The sequence below is a fragment of the Homalodisca vitripennis genome, chromosome 4, assembly GCF_021130785.1.
Source record: "Homalodisca vitripennis isolate AUS2020 chromosome 4, UT_GWSS_2.1, whole genome shotgun sequence".
NCBI classification, from domain to species: Eukaryota; Metazoa; Arthropoda; class Insecta; order Hemiptera; family Cicadellidae; genus Homalodisca; species Homalodisca vitripennis.
In genome coordinates this window covers 65671111-65692874 of record NC_060210.1, presented here as the reverse complement: position 1 = coordinate 65692874, position 21764 = coordinate 65671111, and the positions used below count along the sequence as shown (strand labels likewise).

Genomic DNA, 21764 nt, shown 5'->3' with positions numbered 1-21764 from the left:
CTTGATTGGTAAATGCTACTATAGCACCGGAAATACCTTACACCGGAAGAAGATTATTTTATATGTAAGGATACGTTTTAGACCACAGAAGACTTATAGACCTATGTATATTTAGACCTATAGTTTCTTGATCGGGACCACAACACTAACTCTACGCCCAAAAAAACCCTTCGTCAGGAAATAAACCAAAACGACAGCATTTTTGCCAGAACAGACTTTTCAGACAAATATATTGTATATTTACTTAATCGTAGCAGCAATAGAAGTGCTCCAATTTTATGTAACACTACCGCGCCGGAAGGGTAATTGCTAGTAACATTATAATAAGGAAAAAAAGAAGCATTCTAAGCATATTGTGCAGTAAATAATTAACAAGAGTTAACAAAATTTAATAAATACATTCCGAAATTAAAATGAAGAATCTAGATCCTGCATGAAATTTTTGATTGTAAATCCGTGATAAAAAAGTATTTAATATGTGGAAATTATATTGATTATTTTTTGCATATCAACATACTTAAAATTAAATAGGCTGGTACTGGTACAATTTTTATTTCGTGAGGCCCATTAAGAGATACTCAAGCTTGTCCCCATCAGAAGATTCTTAAATTAAATAAAAACTTTTAATACGACATTAAAATACTTAGATATTTACCAATTTAGTATAAAAACGCTAAAAAATAAATTAATAGATTATTTAAAGCCTTTTAACAAGACTTAAATCAGTAAAGCGATTTTTATACATTAAAACAGATTTTGGAATCCCTTCTTTAAAAGTGTGTAATAGCGAATGTTAATAAATATAAAATACACATTTTAACAAATTCGAAGGTTATGAGGATTGAATAATTTGGATAAATAAATAACGTGATTGTCCAACGTCAATTCTTGAATTGCGGAAAAACTCGAGATTGGTCATGTGCTCTTGTGTTTTGACTAAACATAAGATTAGTTAATGATTTATTATTCGATTTGAACAGTTAAATGTCATTTGCTTTCTTAATAAATTTTATATTGAAAATTGTTTTGTAAAGTTTTTGTCAAAGTATTTCTATTTTGGATATTTTTGTTTATTTAATTTAAACTTTGACAATTTTGAAATTCAATTTTCAATTTCAACTATCGTTTTTTATTGATATATTTAGTCAAAATACAAATTTCCTGTTTACTTAAAGTGGTTTAATTGGTTTTAGAATACATTTTTAAATAAAAACCCACATACTGACAAACGGACTGTAAACAAAAAGAGATAGACCATTGATTGCATTTATTTATTACGGTTCCTCTTTTGGTCTGTAAAACAGCTTCCTAAAGTTTCAGTGTGCTTTAAAAGACCCTGTACCTTACTTGTTTGTTTATTGTATATTTTTTTCGTTGCGGTTATGGTTTACTATAAAAACAAACTAAATTGTTAGAGTTTAATTTTTTTTTAACATTAAAAACATACTATCGTATATTATTTCATTGTCATCAACTTTTGAGCTACCTTCAAATTATAAATCCTAGATCTTCTCGATGTTACTTTAAAACAGATTACACAATTCTGACTAAACTGACAAAAATATAAGATTATAAAAAAATAATTGTGATAATATAAACGAAGGGAGACTAATTCCCATTGTGATTCATTTATCAAAAGTAGAATGTACTAAAAAATCGAAGAAAAAAATGATGTCATAGAATGATGAGGGAATAGACATAACAATAGGTGAAACGATTACTTTTGATATCGTAGTATGAACGATCACTCTCAGGACTTTCCATCCAAGATAACAGACACAGGTAAAAGGGAGGTAATCTCCGTTCAAACTACAGAATACCTCAGTGAGAGTCGCCATAGAGTTGGGCTAGCCGCCTCCCACCATAGGCCACCATGTACTCCCTTACTTCTTCGATTGTTACTATTCTACTTTGTCTGGTGAGATTGTTAATTTTTATAAGGCAAAAGATATAGTATGTTTATAGCTTTTATCGTGTGTAGATGATAAGACTTACTGAGTTACTCAGTCACTCACTCACTTATTTTGACAAGAAGAACTGTCAGACTCAAAAGTTTGGGTATTCTACAGAATATATAAATAAGAAATACTTAAATTTTCTAATTTAAATTAATTGAAAATTCAAATTCAATATATAATATTTGCTTATTATTTACGAAAAAAAAATTTTGAACTGAAATTTCTACTTGAAAAACTCACTGATAATGTATTATAATCATGAAATATTTAACAAAAATATTAAGTGATTAAAAGTTCAAATTTGTATATACTTCCTCAATATCTGACAATCCTTTTCGTTGAGGCAACTACAGTGTTCTTCTTTGAGTGTTAACTCTCCAAACGACCTTCGGTCCAATACATTAGCTCATTAGCTCCAGGTAAACGAACATTTTTTACAAATTTCAAACGAATTTTAAACATATGACTTTCTTCTAAATTCTATTTCTAAAAAAGCAGCTGAGATACAATTTTACAATAAACAAAAGAATTATCAATGCAGTTTTTAAATTCAAGCCTCTATGCAAATAAAGCATTTTTAGACATTGATAGTCAGAAGAAACAATTTTGCAGACTCACAACTCCAGAATTTTAATCTGGCACCACACTTGCTTGTCATAGAAAACAATATATACGATTTCACACAAAGAAGTTCGTACTTTTTTCGAAATTATTTTCTTCAGATAGAGGGAGTTTTTGGTTGAGTCAATCTGGCTGGCTCTATCCAGAAATCAGTTGACTGAGGCAATGCTATAGTAAAATTAACCCCATATGTCTATAACTACCTCTACCCTCAAATATTTGGGTGAACCTTTTATTAGTAATGAGCATGTTTGGTATTGTGAAAAATACCGGGGATAAAAGGAAGGTTTTGTGGGAAGTTTTATTTTCAATTGTGATACAATTTATTAAAGTGAATAATAAGATATTTAAACGATTTTTCAATATTTTCACACACAAACACACACACAAATGTAGTTAATTTAATTTTAATTCCTTTTATAATTTTTAACGTGAAGGTCTGGAAAATTCCTGCAATGGACACACCAAATTAGTTGTATATAAGGGTTAAAGATTTAATGGTTTTAAATAACATGCTGTTTAGCTAGAAATATATATTTATGTATGGGGATTCTCAAATTGTTATCACATTTTAATTTGTTATTACAACAAAATTTGTTAAAAAAATAAGAAGTAATCAATGAGTTATATAAAGACATATGAACAATATCACACTAAAAACATTATGTACAAGAATAAAACACTATAAAACATACTCTACACTATGTCATTACTAGGTTAATAAAGAGAAAAGGAGCAAGAGCGACCTAAAGTCTTAACAGTCAGAGAAACAAGTAAACAAAAAGAAGAGAAGTCAGATAGTTTTTCCATTATTTCGTCATAGTAAACACAGGGTAAGTGTATGAAAAAAATGCAAGAAATGACATTGGACGTTATACTGTATATATTAAAAACATACTAAGTAAAAAATTGATATCTGTAAAATGACGGAAAATACGAAGAACTACAAAAGCTTGTGACAGATCGCCTGCTGGTCATAAAATGGGTTTAACTAATTCCGTTCCTTATTATATTTGATTAGTTAAATTGAGTTTTAAATGCCCCATTTCACAATATCTTACACTTTTACTTAACATTTTTTGTAAGGAGATGTCGATCTTATCCGACCTTTGCGAGGATATTAGCAAATCAATACATTACAATGTGGAACCTGCTGTATATCTAGCTCACTCAGATCCAAGCCCGACTTCTACGTGTGACCGTGTGTCATTGGCTCTCCCATATGCTGCATTGGATGCTACATCGCCTATGTAATGATGACGTTTATTTTGTAACTGTTAAATAACAGGCACACTCTAGAACATCCGGGAAGTCATTTACAAAGAAACTAAACAGCAAACAGATACATCCTTAGCTACCTAGGGCTAAGTATTAAAACTATCGGAAACTTCATACGTATCTGTAGAAATTACACTGGGAAACATTTAAAAACGATATTACTTATTTCCTTACTCGTTTATGTGCATGGGATATTTATTTAAATTATATTTCAGTATTTTGTAAAACTAGATCTGTGGAGAAGGCACTTGAGATGTGTTTAGATTTTTATTAATGTGCTGCGGCAATGATATGAGTTGCTATTAGACGAAATATTTTAATTGTATTGTCAGTTTAAACATTATCACGATGGTGTTGGCTCTGATTGGTTCAGAAGTTATAAATGATATAATTCGTTATATAAATATATATATATATATATATATATATATATATATATATATATATATATATGTACATATATATAAATTTTCAAACTTATTCTGAAATCCTCGAGTCAAAAAAGTGGGGTGTGTACCTTTAGGTGGATGTGTCCTTAAGGCTTTTGTCACATAACGTGAATGTGTCCCTAAGGCTATTGTCACATTACGTGAATGTGTCCCTAAGGCTATTGTCACATTACGTGAATGTGTCCCTAAGGCTATTGTAATATTACGTGAATGTGTCCCTAAGGCTATTGTCACATTACGTGAATATGGCCCTAAGGCTATTGTCACATTACGTGAATATGGCCCTAAGGCTATTGTCGCATTACGTGAATATGTCCCTAAGGCTATTGTCACATTACGTGGATGTGTGCCTAAGGCTATTGTCACATTACGCGAATGTGTCCATAAGGTTATTGTCACATTACGTGAATGTGTCCCCGCGACCGTCATTGGGCGGCCCAGCGACTAAAATTGGTATGAATGTCACTGTTACGAAATTTTAGAAAAAATACATTTTCGATAATTCACGTAATCCATTGTTTTAATAGTAATGTACATATAGCTTCACCTAATTCATTAACTATTAAGTATATATTGTTCAACATTAAAAATGTCGAATTGTTATTTTCTGTACAAGTTTATGGGTAATTAAATACTTTTATAATTTATACAAATGGCTGATGGTTTTGGCCTATATACTTAAACCATTTCTACACCACTAAATCTACACTATTAACTCCACCACTTTTTAATCACAGCAAATAATTGGACTTGTTACAAGTTTGTAAGCATATTTATTATGGAGCGGATATTTATTAGAAAACACACGCGCGCGCGCGCGCACACACACACACACACACACACACACACACATAATATATATATATATATATATATATATATATATATATATATATATATATATATATATATATATATTGGTGATTAAAAACCGAAAAGGTACGTAAACAGTGAAGGCAACTGATTGAAACCGCTACCAAATCGAGTACGGAACAACAAATCGGCTGTAAAAAGTATATTTCCCGTTCCTTTTTTTGTTATTTTAAAGCATCATATTCAGTACTTATGTCATGCTTCTTAGCTATTGTTCTTCACGAAGACGACAATTAAAATAACCGATGAAAACACCTACGTTTTTGCTAAACTAGAAAATTAACGCCAAACAGTGTTAAATTTCCTAATGCAGCATATATTAGACTTTTTCTTTAAATTTTCTTGTAATTTATTTAGAAAAATAGAGTCACCATTATATCACACATCTTCAAACCAAAATAAATATCCTCCTCTATAATAAAATATCTAGAATAAAAATGTAATACGCTATTAATATGCCTAAATTAACAATATCACCAACCATATATTCAATGATACATTTTAAATTAAAACTGTCACCAAAGATTTTTTTCCAGAGGACACTGACTGAAGTTGGTGATAAAACCCGAGAGAGAAGCCGTGTTTTTATTCTTTGCAATTTACTAATGTTATGACACCATCCTGCCTTCATCCCATATCAAGCAAAATTTTATAATTTTGAGGTGGTTAATCACCAACTCGAGTCTGCGCTTTACGGAAACCCGTATCTTCGCTGTCCATAATTTTTAGCTTCCAAAAAGTATTTTCTTTATATAAGTAACAGATACTATAAAAATACTTTCTAACTTGTAATATGATTTTACAGATCGTATTGTGTCAAGGGCGACATCTACATAGTTTTCAACACAGAAATCTGAGAAGACAGAGTAATGCATTAAAAGATAACCAGAGACTAGCTGCAGATACCTCCATGTTCTCGACCGCCACTTCTGAAGGGTTTGGTTCAACTTTCTATCCAACTTCAGAAAATACTGAAATTCCAAGTTCGGGTCCGCCCACCGCTACGTCGGAATTACCAATTTTCTCAACCGGCCAGACAGGAGAAACTGGTACTACTGAAGAACCAACTTCTACTCAAACTCCAACTACCAGCAGACCAGTTCCAACTACTGGAACACCAACTTCGACAACTGGTAGACCAACTACTGGAGTACCAATTCCAACTACTGTTGAGCCAATCCCAACTACTGGTGTGCCTATTCCAACTACTGGTGAGCCAATCCCAACTACTGGTGGGCCAATCCAAACTACTGGAGTACCAATTCCAACTACTGGTGGGCCGATCCCTACTACTGGTGTGCCTATTCCAACTACTGGTGGACCAATCCCAACTACTGATGGGCCAATCCCAACTACTGGTGTGCCTATTCCAACCACCGGTGGGCCAATCCCTACTACTGTTGTGCCTATTTCAACTACCGGTGGGCCAATCCCAACTACTGGAGTACCAATTCCAACTACTGGTGGGCCAATCCCAACTACTGGTGTGCCTATTCCAACTACTGGTGGACCAATCCAAACTACTGGTGTACCTATTCCAACTACCGGTGGGCCAATCCCAACTACTAGAGTACCAATTCCAACGACCGGTGGGCCAATCCCAACTACTGGTGTGCCTATTCCAACTACTGGAGTACCAATTCCAACTACTGGTGGGCCAATCCCTACTACTGGTGTGCCTATTCCAACTACTGGTGGACCAATCCCAACTACTGGTGGGCCAATCCCAACTACTGGTGGGCCAATCCCAACTACTGGTGGGCCAATCCCAACTACCGGTGGGCCAATCCCAACTACTGGTGTGCCTATTCCAACGACCGGTGGGCCAATCCCTACTACTGTTGTGCCTATTTCAACTACCGGTGGGCCAATCCCAACTACTGGAGTACCAATTCCAACTACTGGTGGGCCAATCCCAACTACTGGAGTACCAATTCCAACGACCGGTGGGCCAATCCCAACTACTAGTGTGCCTATTCCAACTACTGGTGGGCCAATCCCAACTACTGGTGTGCCTATTCCAACTACCGGTGGGCCAATCCCTACTACTGGAGTACCAATTCCAACTACTGGTGGGCCAATACCAACTACTGGGGTACCAAATCCGCCTACTGATGGACCAATCCCAACTACTGCTAGATCTGATTTGACTACGGGTAGACCAACTGGTACTACTGGCGAATTCACTAATGATTTGCCTATCCCAACTTAAACTACTATTGACTAACATCGTTTATCAACTACCACAATTTACGCCAATGGCATCAGTTTCCATTCCAACACCTTCAGAATTCCCTTTTATGGACATTACTCCTATACATATCCATATAAAAATTAATATGTTGTAACGTACTAGTATGCGGATGTTCTTAAGGATAACATTTCTGTTAACATAAACAGTGAGAATGATTTTTCAGAATCAAACATTTCGATATCAAAGTATATTAAAAACGACAAATATATATTTTACATATTAAGCACAGTAATTATATAATAAATACTTAAAGTTTAAATTGGTTTAAGGAATGGTAAGAAAACTTCAAAAATTAATAATGTTCTGCTAATTTATGTTTTGTAACCGGCTAGAATTAATAAAGTTATGTTACGTTCATACTATCTTAGTTGAGTCATATAATGGCAGGAAATGGCGTTCATTGTTTGATCAGTGCTTATGAGTACCTTAAAAATGCAGAACTTCAATGCATTATTGTTAATTGGAGGAATTTGGTTATGTTACTTTCATAAATTTAGAAGGTCAAGTTTGATTTTACGACAGTATTGTTGGAATAATTTGTAATTTATAATTGTACCTAATAATAAAACAATAAAATTCACATAACGAGAATATATTATAATATCCGTTTCTCTTAAAGATATTGTATTTTTTTTTTTTTAAATTGTTATCGTATAATATAAATAAATTTTGTATAAATGTCCAAAATAAACAATATTATAACATAATGAGTAAGACCAATGTCGTTACACAAAAGTGAAGAATAAGTTTTAGTATTTTGCTTGTGTTTTATTTAAATATTTTAGGACATATGCTATCAAATTAGTATGATTATTTCTTCAACTGTAATATTTGTATTCAAAATGAAAATGTAAAATGAGTCACTTGTATAAATATTTTCTCTTCATATTCTAGAATGCTTTAATAACCCAAATCCCTTCCAAAGAAATTAGTCAAATATATGTGCAGACAAAATGAAATACATTATTTTGGTTATGTTTACAGTTTAAAAATTTACCATAGCGCTTATAGTTTTAACGTCAATAGGAACCAAAATCACTTAATCACTAGCCATCCACTAATTTAACGAATTGAATATTAAATTATACACTTTAGGACTAATAAGAGCTAGAACTACATTCCATTTCGGTTAAAGAACTACTCTGTGGTTTTTTACTTTAGTAGCAAGTCTATGAATGAATTCAATATCTTGAAATACAAATTTTGTTTCTCATAAGCTTAATATATTTCAATATCAAACTCAGAGTTACGCATGTATTGATTTTCATACTTTTGAAGGTGGGAAATTACAAGAACACGGCCAGGCGAGCATGGCTTGTGTGGCAGACACGAGATTCTTAAAATGTGACCTTAAAGTTTGTTATACTATGTTTACATGTATACATGGGCTAATTTTTATTTTTTCTAAATTAAAAATAAAAATTAAAAAGGCTAAGAGTAGCTCGTTCTGTAGATCCGCGAGAGGAACCTCCCTGAATTGATGTCCCCGCCTCGTTCCCACCAGCCTTAAGAACCTCCTCTGGACAGCCTCGAGTTTCCGGATGAGAGTCAAGTGGTAGGGTGTCCAAACGGGGCTAGCATATTCCAGTAGTTGCCGCACAAAGGAAGAATAAAGCGTTTTTAAAACAACAGGGCTCGTCATGCCACGAGTCGACCTTGAGATGAACCCCAACATCCTGTATGCCCGTCTGCACAGATCATCCACGTGAGCGTTAAAGGAGAAATCAGCAGGAGGGGACACCCAAGTCCCTCACCGTGAACACCCTATCCAGAGCTCGGCCATCCAAGGTGTACTGGAAATAGCGTGGGTCGCGCAACCGGCCAAAGGTCATCACACAGCACTTGGAAGAGTTCAACTTCATGTTGTTTGTATTGCACCAATCAAGGACACTATTAAGGCTAGTCTGCAACCTTGCAAAATCATCTGGGTGAGAGATTACTGTGAAGATCTTGACATCATCTGCGAAGAGAAGGGCCTCTACTAGCAGGATGGACGTAAAGTCGTTGATGAATGCAGTGAATAAGTAAGGGCCGAGCAAGGAGCCTTGTGGTACACCCGAGGTTTGAGGAAATTCTCTGGATATAGAGCCCGGCAGTTTCACCCTCAAGCGTCGGTCCCGCAGGTAATAATGGAGCCATGAGAGCAGTGGGCCATGGATCCCATAAGCTTTCAGCTTACATATGAGGATAGAGTGATCGACTTTGTCAAACGCCTTGGCGAAATCAACGAAGGCCACATCCAACTGCCTCCCTTCCCTCATTGCTGATAATATGGCATCCTCAAATACCAGTAAATTGGTTACTGTAGATCTAGAGGAGGTGAATCCATGCTGATTAGGGCAAGTCAGAGACCTCACAAATGGTTTGAGACGAGAGAGAATAAGCATTTCAAACACCTTCCCAAGTGCAGAGAGAATTGTGATTGGTCTATAGTTCTCCACTTTCGAGGGGCTGCCACCCTTTAATATTGGGACAATATGCCACACTTTAAAAGTATCTGGAAATTTTCCAAGCAAAATAGATGTGTTAAATAGGAAGGTCAAAGGGTGGGCCAAGAGGTTGCTGCAGTGTTGTAGAAGGGACGGTGTGATGCTATCGGGGCCGGCACCCTTCCTCACGTCGAGCCCCCTGAGGACCCCCAAGACTTCCGAGGCCGAGAAGGAGATACTTGCCAAGGAAGAAGCGGAATTAAAATCAAAGGGAGGGCATGCAGTTGCAGGCTGTGAGAAAACAGATGAAAAGAATTCGGAGAACAAATCAACCCTTTCCTGCGGATCGAGTGAGGAACGATCGCCAAGAGTTACAATAGATGGTATACCAGATGTTTCTCCAGAGGAACGAGCAAAACTCCAGAAACTGTTTGGATTATGCGGGATTGAGTTCTCTATGTGGATCAAGTAAGTCCGGCTGAGTATCTTGCAAGCATGACGTAATGCACAGAAGCGTGAGTAGGCTGATGGTTGAAATGACTGCTTATAACGCTTATGTGCAATCTTCTTCTGTATGAGATTAATCAACTCCTTGGAGAACCATTTCGGGAAGGGTGAAGTCCCAATTCGTTTTAGTGGACTGCATTTAATACAAATGTTGCCAAGAATTGCAACCATTTTATTGAAATTCTCCTGGATGTTAGGTTGCTCATAAATGAAGGAAAGATCCACTTCAGAAAGCATATCTGAAGCCGCTTGAAGGTTGCATTTACGAAGATTTGGGAAAGTGACGTATCTAGCAGGAAGAGTCCCTCTCATGACAGGCAGAGAAAAAGATAACGGAGGGTGATGAGGGTCAGCTTCAACCAATGGGTCATCAGCATTGTAGACGGATACAGGTTTGATGCTACTAAAGACCAGATCCAAAGTCACTTGCCTAAAGTTCCTTACATGGTTAATTTGGTCCAACGAGTGCAACTCTGAGATTGAGTAGAACTTGAGAGATTTTCAAGAAGCTCCCTCTTCGGTCGGTCGCCTGAGGGCTGCTCGAAGGAACCGGTGTCATAAGTAGCGATGTTGAAGTCACCCGCCAATACCAATGAAGATGACGGAGAAGAGGAGACAACCTCATCGACTGATTCGCAGAACACTTCATACGTTGAGACTGGTTGACCCGGGGGAATGTAGACGCAGTTCAGAATAAGTCTGTAACTAGGTAATGAAATAAAGAGACTTTCTATGGGTGTATTATGTATTATTTCATGTGACTGGATACTATTACTGATGGCCACCAATACCCCACCACCTGAAATCTTGCCGCTAGAGTACGTGCTTCTATCTCTACGATAAATCATATAATTATTAACAGGCTGTAATTCAGAGTTAGATATATCTGGAGATAGGTTTGTTTCGCACAGTAGTAGGATATCGTAAACGTTGCAAGCCAAAGCATTTTTTTACGTCAAGAAGTTTGGTTCGGAGTCCATTAACATTTTGGAAATAAACATTTAATCTTGTTTTGCCGTTGGAAGTAATTAGTTTTTTTTTAACTATCTTGGGTATTCCACTTACATATTTAATGGTCAAGTCAGGCTCCCCTGATTCAGTACGAGACTTAAGCTTCTCCCGTAAGTCGGAGAGGTACTACCTTTCTTTCAAGGTACGATCATGAGCAAGAGAGACATCTGTCAACTCCCTATCCGAATCCTTACCAACGCCAAAACTTCGGAAGAGTGTAATGGCATCACCCTCCGACGGGAGGCAAAGCTTGACAGCTCGGGGTCTGTTATCAGTAATTTTCCCAATTCTGAAGAACCGAGTCCCACTCAAAGATGAAGCAAGTCCACAGCACCCCAGAATACGCTCTATGAGATCTCTATCATGCTCCCTAACAGCCGCAGGTGATGATGACTCACACTCCTTTAAACCAAGAACGATTGCATTGCGTGTGCGGCGCTGCCTGTCGTTAAATTCCTCAAGAATACCTTCGAAAGGTGCATCAAGCACTGTATCAGCAGCTATGTTTTTTAGCTCAAGGACTTCACCTTCAAGCTTCCTAAGGCGAGGCTCAAGGGAATTAATTTTGGTATTCAGCTTATTAATATCAGTTTTTATTTCTTGAAGCCCTTCCGTTATGCACTTCACCTCATCCTTAGTTGCAAGAAGCGAAAACTTATTTAGCAACTCATCCATTTTATTAATAAGTTGTTGGGAAGGATTGGAACCATGAGGAAGGCAGTCAACTCTCAGGCAGTGCCATTTTTTATTTGTGTTACTAGCATAATGAGAATACTCGGTTTTGGTGACTCCCACACATTTTATATGGAACCATCCCTGGCAGACAGAGTCGCACTGGAGACCATCCTCGGTGTCCAACACTTTCTTCATACAGACAGAGTTCATGTCACCAGGTTATATGAAGTGTAAGAATGTGATATATGTGACTGAACAGACGAATATCTTATATTGTATGCAAGGTAGTAAGTCGATGAATTCAGATCTGAGGCTAGTACTAGTAATCAGAAACGAAATTTCTCTAACTTAACACAAATATGTGCGATATTAATATGTTACCATTATACTATATAATAATCTACAACTACTAAATAATTCGGATATCGTGAAGGACAAATAATTTGGGTACTCTGAAAACCTAATATTGCATTCACAGCACAAATATATTTATTGCGGGGGCTGTCAAAATACTTCAAACACCGTCAGCATACATTCTGTTGACGTATATTTCCTGTGTTCCTTGGTCAGTTTGCACTCTATATTCGTCAGCAAAATCTTCAAGGTCACTAGTTTCACTGTCACTGTCATCTCCATTCACGTGAATTATCATTTCCTCTACTGCTGTTTCAATGAGACCTTCTTGTGCCCACGCTTCTAAAATAGATTTTTTGTGTGCTTTACGATATCCGTCCATTATACGGTTGTAACTTGTTGAAGTCCTTCCTCGGTTAACCTCCTAACTTCAGTCATGTTAAATGTTTTATTGTTCCGAGCAACGTGTCCCTTAACTTGTGCCCAAACCATCTCTATTGCATTGAAATGGCAATGGTAAGGTGGCAGTCTGACAATTTTATGTCCTTGGGCTTTAGCCATCTCATCTATAATACACTTGGGGATCGGTGGTTTATTCATTTCACATATTTCTAACAACTCGGCTTTTGTAAAATCTTCTGCAAATTGTATGTTATGCTCGCGAAGCCACTCCTGAATTTCCGCTTTTTTGTTACGTTGCGTTGGGGCCTAATCTAAAATCTTGGAGTGGTATGGGGCGTTGTCCATAACAATAACCGATGGAGCAGAAAGGTTAGGTAGAAGTGATTCTCTGAACCATTTTGAAAAAGTGTCATGGTTCATTTCTTCATGGTAGTCTGTGGTTTGCTTTGAAGCAAATAACAAGCAATAATTAGGAACAAACCCTCCAGATGTACCAGCGTGCAGTAAAATAAGCCTACCGATTTTGCCAATATGCCTTTGCCGATGTGGCAACCGCGTCCGACGCTCCTCGCTCCTATTGGTCAGGTAGTCAACCATGCAGTTCTCCCTCTCACTCCAACGTCAGAACGCCCCACCACGCCGATACGGAAGTTATATCTATTCGACTATATATCTGAAATTATTATCCAGATACAGACTTGGGAGGCTTGATTTGGTACAGTATTGTTTAGTTAGTTTTATTTTATGAATCAATTCATTAAGCTAATGACTTGTCAGCTGAGTCGTATAAAATACAAAATACAACAACCACACTGAGTAGGTAACAGAAAAAAAAAACACCCAACCGTAATTAAAAAAAAAAATTAATAATAATAAAAATAGTTTTTTAAATATCCGTTATAATATTAAGAAGCAGTTTTTAGATTGAGTTCTTATACTACTGTACCGAATCTCCTTCACTTTTTTATATTGTGCGAATTTTCGATAATAATGCTATCCCATCAGGCAATAATAATAATAATAATAACAATGAAAAAAACAGTTAAGTAAATTTAGCAGAATTTTAATTCTCGTCTTAAAACAATGTAAGAAAAATACATTAATTACAAACGGCAGCTGGGATAGTTTCATTTGTAACTTACAGTCATTTGGTTCTGAGGTACAGATATTAAAACGAATACAGTCATTGTAATGATTCGGAATATAAGGTCAAGTTCAATGAAATAAACAACTTGAGAAATATGAGAAAATAGATAATAAAAACACAAACAATCGTAACAAAATTGTCTCGATGTAATATCGCTGTTACGACTGCGTTATGTAAGAAACATTCATAGAACGGACGGATACCACGATAGCACAAGCGATCAATTACTTTTTATCTCCTAAGATGAATGATCACTCAAGGGATTTCCCTTTCAAGACAAAAGATACCAGTCACAGGTAAATGTGTGCACTTTCAGTTTGAGATCCTATAATGTGAGAGTCACCGCAGACTTGGGTGTGTCACCTCCCACCGTAGGCCACCATGTACTCCCGAACTTCCCCGATCATCCTAACTCTACTTTGTGTGGTAATATTACAATTATCAATATTAGGCATACAATAGCATTAGGTTTATTTGTTTTCAAAATAGAACCAGTGACCGACCACATAGGATTTTTCTGGAAAGAAAGAGCGCAATTTTAATTGTTTCCTCTAAGGTGTACTGAACAATTAAGAACAATTCAATTTTTAGGTAAATAGTGTTAAAAAATTGTGGAGACCCCTATTAATGTTGTAACGGCCCACACTAGAAAAGCTAAACTCTTCGCATCTTTATATCATGTTATGAAGCACTTTTTGAGCTTAATTACTACTTCGTTCACAAACCGCAAGTGGGGGATTTTGGGCCCATTTTTAAGGCCCTGTTAAAATAAAACTAACAATGCAAGTTAGAGGTCTCTATCGTAACCCAGTTAAAAATGGCAGCCAGTTCAAAGCTTTATAAGTCAGAATTAACTACCTACAACCTAGGCATCAGTAACATTTTGGAGCAGCGAAAAATTGAAAATTGAAAGCACCACTTGACTTCCCATTTTAAGGTTTTCATAAAAGGTTATAAAATAGGAAGTAGATTTTTCTTTTAACATTTGTTTGGGCTTACTATTTGAAATATTTCAGTTTGAAAATCCTTCAAAATCAGCCTTCAAAATCTCACATTTGAAGTTTGTGCACGAAGTGTTAATTATACCTAAAAAGTAATTCATAACATGATATAAAGTGTATGAAGGGCTTCTCTATTGTGAGGCGATACAATATTAACAGGGAGTTTACACACTTTTTATTAAACCCGTATTATACTTAGGGTTTTATTGTGCAATGTATTTGAATACCAAAGATGTTTAAATGTAATTTTAATTAATAAATATAGGCAAAAGCAAAGAAAAAGGAACAACATACAAAACTACAGTGCTTATTGTCTCAAATTTTGCTTGACGTCAGTATCGATGACGCTTATTGATGTCAGATCCAGTTTTGGTGGATACCTATGGTTTAGATATTAGTCTCTCTGAAAAATTGAACTATCACTGATTGTATAAGTATTAACGTATTGTTCCAATTTTCATTTCTAATCGTTCTATAAGACGGTGCTTAGTATACTTCACTAATACTTACTTAATCAGCTTTTTACCATACAACTTTTATCACTTTTGCTTAAACATTGCTAAATTATAGACTTATCTAATAGTCCATGACTGATCTTAGTCGCAGATATGAACGTACACGTCTTCTAGGTTGGGGCTTCCGTCGTTATTTGAATACTACAAAAAAGAGTTTTAGTACTGTATTAGTAAATAGTAGTGGTTTTATGAACATAAAAGCAACAAGAACATAAACAGCAATTTAATGATAATGCGTCATTAATACATCGTGTAATGTAAAACAATATACCTTTACGAATTAGTTTACACATGAAATTTTTGTAAAAGCAAAATTTTCAAAAATTCTTAGTTAAGCTCACATAGAAATCTCTGTTAAGATTTAAGTGGCAGTTTTACACGTAAATAAGGGGGGAGAGTCTTAACATAATATTACTTTACGAATAAAAATTTACAACAAAATAATTTAAAAATATATATTTTGACTTACATTTTTCGGCCTTAAATGCCATTTGTTCAAGTATTATATTTGCCTACTATGAAACGTATAATAAATCTTTGTAAGAGGGATTGAGTATAAATGTCCTACTGTATAAATAAATCCATTTTACATTCTACAATAATTAAGCCTACAAACTAATTTTTACATATATTTACAAGTTTTTTCTCCTCTGGCCAAATTGCTAAAAATTTGATCAGGATTCTTCATCAGCCTTCAACTTTCTTATCTTTCTATTAGTAGTATTATAGGTTTACAAGTATTTTAGTCGTCATCGTAGTGCGCAGGTATTTTACAATTCTTTTCATTGAGGAATTCTTTCAGCCACAGTGATCGTTCCAGGTAATGTAAAACAGAAGCTGGCTAATTTGACAAACGGCAACCCAACAGGTATAGGATGTAACACTTTTCGTTCTAATAACTGAGGAAAAACATACTTGGTCTTTAAAACCATAAAAAGCACGGTTCAACATTTCAGCATCTTCATCTTTTATACTGAAAAACTGCATCTCTGGTCAATCGTGAGAAAGTCAGTTCTTGATGGATTCCACATTCCAGCAGATTTAAACTCAGCTACATTAGGTATAGCCTGCGTTCAATCTCATCATATGGTTTTATTAGTTTATTGATTTGTAAATAAATATATATGGTCTAGCACTTGAATCAAGATTTGTTTGTACGGGATTTTCCCACACTGATTGGTTCTTTGTTCTGTGGTAGCCATGAGAATTGAATCGGCATACTTTGTCTATTTTCCTCATAGACTTCATTTTGCTGGCTTCATCATCAACAGTTGGTATCCCGGCCTTTTCGGTTACAGAACAGGTGGAAATAAAGTTGATGAGTGCTGGAAGAAACTCTAGCACTCATGAAAAATCCATGGAACATCAAGCCATTGGTTACTGTAATGACAAACCTTGTTAAAAAGTCTTTCTTCCTAAGCAACCTTTAAGCAATAACAGCTTCAAAACTTATTTGTACAACATTTGAGATCTTACAAAGTAGATAATACAACCTAAAAAGTTATTTATCAAATACAAAACACCTTCATATTCACAGACCCACATAGTACCCCTCTGTTATATTATCTGGAATGTGGTTTCCTTTTGTGCGTCGTTAACTTCTGGTATCTGAAGGTGTTACCCGATTGAAAGTAACTTCTTAAAGCAACCCCAGATTTTCATGAAATACATTCACGTTTTTTTTACTGTACTTACTAGTACCAATTCAAATAATCTAGCATTGCATATATACACAAGGGACGCTTCCCTGACCATTGTTATATAAGTGTTAACGCCATTTATAATCCTATGTCTCCTCATTTCTGATGGACTGCCTTAGTCGTGACCTTTTAATTTTTTTAATACTGTATTTAAATAATTCTATACACAAAACATCTGAAATTTTTACAGAAAAGAACTGGTTTAGATAATGAACAAATCTTAGAAATCTTTCACATACTTTTGTTTTACTGGGACAATATTGATGTATCTTGCACATACATTTTCTCCTGAGCGAACACATCTCCCAATTTATGATCAATGAGAAACATTCCTAGTTACCTTCATTTAATTGATCATACAATTACGTGTAAACTGAAAATGAGTATATGGAAGATTAACCGTTAGTTATCCAATCACATTCTTTTGTAAACTTCCATGGAATATCTCATTTATGTATTCAGTAGAATATAAGAATGGTCATCTTCTTGTCTCAAGGAAATTAAGTATGTAGAAATTTATTTTCCCACGAGAAAAAAAGAAACAATAAGTCACAATTATAAGCTTCAATGATGTCTCTCATAGATCTTGTTCAAAATAACAAGTATGAACTTTATTATAGCACACTGATTATCTAGTAATAATTAATCTGCTTTGGATAGCCTACTATTACTGAGAGGAATAAACATTATTATGTAATATACGAAGGGGTAAATGAACATGATAGCTATAGGAATAGGAGTTTGATTCAAGTGATAATAAGATAAGTAATAGTTATACTGCATATTTATAAACAATATACAACTGTATTGAAATACCCAATAATCAGGTTTTATTGAAAACAGTTTTGATTTATCGTATTCAGCTACTCACAAATAATTGCGATTACTTATACACACTCACCATACGTTAAATATTCGCGCATAACTTCATTCATACTACATCAGATACGGATTAAAATGCTAATTAGGTGTCCCTGAGGTCTTTAACGGACTCCTCGATTGATTGCAGCGCATTATACACCAAGAGTTGTTTAAACTATTTAAAGTTGTTTGTCCGTTTGAACCTACCAGGCAATATGTTCTCAAAGACTTAAAATACTCTTAAATATAACGTATGTGATATAAATACACATGGATTTGATCGATATTAAATCATAATAACTTTTTAGCTTCCGAATATCTTATTTGTTCGTAACCATAATGTGTTATATAATGTTTTACACTTAATTTTGCTTTACAGATTGTTCTGTGTCAAGGACGAAGTTTGGATGGTATTCAACAAAAAGTTCCGAGAGGTCGAAGTCACTTTCTAAAAGATAAGGCACCAACCGGTACACCATCCGCAGACACAACCCTACCACCGACCCCCACTACAGATACCACACCTCCATCATTAGTTTCATTTTCAACTGATCCAACTGCCGCTTCTGAACGAATAGGATCAAGTTCTAACCCAATCTCAGGAAACTCTGAAAGTCCAAGTTCGAATCAGCCCACTGCTACGTCGGCAATACCAATATACTCAACCGACCCGACAGGTAAAACTGGTACTTCCGAAGAACCAACTTCAATTCAACCTTCAACTACCGGCGGACCAGTTCCAACCACTGGCATACCAACTTCGACAACTGGTAGACCAACTACTGGAGGACCAATACCAACCACTGGTGGGCCAATCCCAAGTACCGGTGGACCAGTTCCAACCACTGGCAAACCAAGTTCTTCAACTGGTAGACCAACTACTGGAGGACCAATACCAACTACTGGTGGGCCAATCCCAACTACTAACGGACCGACTCCAACTACTGGTGGAACATCTCCAACTACAAGAATTCCAATCACAACTACCCAAACACCTCTGTCAACTCCGGAATTCACATCAACGGAACCGACTACTACCACTCCTACACCTTCACAAACTCCCTTATTTACATACCCTACTCCTATGGAATAAAACAGATCTCTTTTACAACTGATGCATTGTACTATATTAGTCTACGGACGTTCTTGAGAGGATAACCTAACTGATACATCAATAGTAAGATGGTTTGTCTTTTGAAAGCCATTATTTCTTCTCTAATATGACGTACGTCATGTTTTTGAATCTCAATAATATATTTAAAAATGAATATTGTAATGCCAAATAAGTATAACAGTTACTGACTAATATGATACTTCAAAAACTGTAGGAAAATCTATTAACCAACAAACAGAATTCTGCAAAATTTGTATTCCGATTCAAGAAGATGCTACCTGAATATACTAAGCCTTCCTACCAGAAGTAAAGATGTTTTGATGTAAATATTTAATGTACTATACACCTGCGATAGATTATTGTACCTTTTCATGGATTAGAACTGTATTTTAAGTATTTCCATTTCTTGTTTATCTGTATGGTAATATAAAAGTCTTATTATCAAACTATGAGTTTAGCGGTAATTTCTCGGTCACTTTCAGGACGTAAGGCCGAGATTCTGTATCATATATAAATCATAAGTAAGAGGGTTGAGAATATACTTTGTAGTGCCGATACTATTTAAGATCAAATGATGGTTAGAACAGATAAAAAATAAATATGAGCACATATAAACGTCTCCCTGCGGTCTACAAACCAGATGTGACTATCGGTTTGATTATTCCATATGCTGGTTTTTTAACACTCATCCAAGAAAACAAATAAATAAAGTTTTTGTAACAGACAAATAAAAATGCAACCACGTTTCTTTAAGTTCTTTCCTCTAGAAATATGGTTGAAATATAGTTGAGGAAATGTGAATTTAACCACTTGACTGAAAAGTTTAACGCAATCCCGTAAATAGTATTAAACTGAAAGTTTATGACTGCGACGATGATACGAGTATACTTCTTCTAACAAGGCTGTTGACAATTTATAAAATAAACTTAAGAAGATAAACTATTTTGTGATATAAGAAATACGGCTCATGTATAAAACGCAAGATAATACCTCAGAAATACTTGTAACATTCTAGAGTCGCCGTTGCAGCGAGATCAATGTCTATTTCTGCATTGAATATCCCTCCAATAAGAAGAGGAAGACAGTTTAACTTATATTTAAATCTTAACCTCTAAAATATTTAGTACATACAGAGTAAAATTTAATCACGGAACCACCCGATCTTGACAAAGAATGATATGCGAAACACAAGAAACACTATAACAAACAGCTAGTTATTTATTTAACGCCACTAAAACTCGCATTGATCATAACTGAGTTCAAGATAGAGCCAACGTTGTAGATGTTTAAAAATAAATCTTTTATAATGTAACAGAATAAAGATTCCTTTTAATAACTGTTTTCAATCACTTGTATTTTTTGGTATCCCACACAAAAGTATAGATTCTTCAAATAATACAGCCTTATTTATTAGATAATACAACCTATTCGTCCATCTGTATTAGACTTGGTATTTGTACATGTACTTCTGGATCCAATATCAAACCGTATTCATTTTGGGGTTTAAAGGTCAATGAATAGCCCATCCACCTGTCTGGCTGTCCGCCTGAGCGATAACTTTTGATAGAAAGACGCTAGAGACCAGATTTGGTACATGCACTTCTGGATCCAAGATCAAACTGTATTCATTTTGGGGTTTAAAGGTCAAGGAACTGGCCATCCACCTGTCTGGCTGTCCGCCTGAGCGATAATTTTTTATAGAAAGACGCTAGAGACCAGATTTGGTACATGCACTTCTGGATCCAAGATCAAACCGTATTCATTTTGGGGTTTAAAGGTCAAGGAACTGCCCATCCACCTGTCTGGCTGTCCGCTTGAGCGATAATTTTTTATAGAAAGACGCTAGAGACCAGATTTGGTACATGCACTTCTGGATCCAAGATCAAACCGTATTCATTTTGGGGTTTAAAGGTCAAGGAACTGCCCATCCAACTGTCTAGCTGTCCGCCTGAGCGATAACTGTTGATAGACCCTAGAGACCAGATTTGGTACATGCACTTCTGGATCCAAGATCAAACCGTATTCATTTTGGGTTTAAAGGTCAAGGAACAGTCCATCCACCTGTCTGGCTGTCCGCCTGAGCGATAACTGTTGATAGAAAGACCCTAGAGACCAGATTTGGTACATGCACTTCTGGATCCAAGATCAAACCGTATTCATTTTGGGTTTAAAGGTCAAGGAACAGTCCATCCACCTGTCTGGCTGTCCGCCTGAGCGATAACTGTTGATAGAAAGACCCTAGAGACCAGATTTGGTACATGCACTTCTGAATCCAAGATCAAACCGTATTCATTTTGGGTTTAAAGGTCAAGGAACAGTCCATCCACCTGTCTGGCTGTCCGCCTGAGCGATAACTGTTGATAGAAAGACCCTAGAGACCAGATTTGGTACATGCACTTCTGGATCCAAGATCAAACCGTATTCATTTTGGGGTTTAAAGGTCAAGGAACTGCCCATCCAACTGTCTGGCTTTCCGCCTGAGCGATAACTGTTGATAGAAAGACCCTAGAGACCAGATTTGGTACATGTACTTCTGGGTTAAAGATCAAACCCTATTGATTTTGGGGTCGAAAGGTCAAGGAGTAATCCAGCCATCTGTCTGACTGCACGTCTAT

General features: G+C 35.8%; 2 protein-coding genes across 2 annotated transcripts; both read left to right on the top strand.

The window, feature by feature from the left end:
• Positions 1-1826: 1826 nt before the first annotated feature.
• On the top strand, positions 1827-8033 carry LOC124359426 (mucin-5AC-like). The gene is made up of 2 exons (XM_046812160.1): positions 1827-1918; positions 5985-8033. Exons 1-2 carry the CDS (start codon positions 1874-1876, stop codon positions 7389-7391), a joined length of 1452 nt encoding a protein of 483 aa, XP_046668116.1. The 5' UTR covers positions 1827-1873; the 3' UTR covers positions 7392-8033.
• Positions 8034-14226: 6193 nt separating this feature from the next.
• Positions 14227-19150, top strand: LOC124359425 (mucin-2-like). Its single transcript, XM_046812159.1, has 2 exons — positions 14227-14384; positions 18415-19150. The coding sequence occupies exons 1-2, from the start codon at positions 14340-14342 to the stop codon at positions 19126-19128; spliced, it is 759 nt and encodes a 252-aa protein (XP_046668115.1). The 5' UTR covers positions 14227-14339; the 3' UTR covers positions 19129-19150.
• The last annotated feature ends 2614 nt before the right edge of the window (positions 19151-21764 follow it).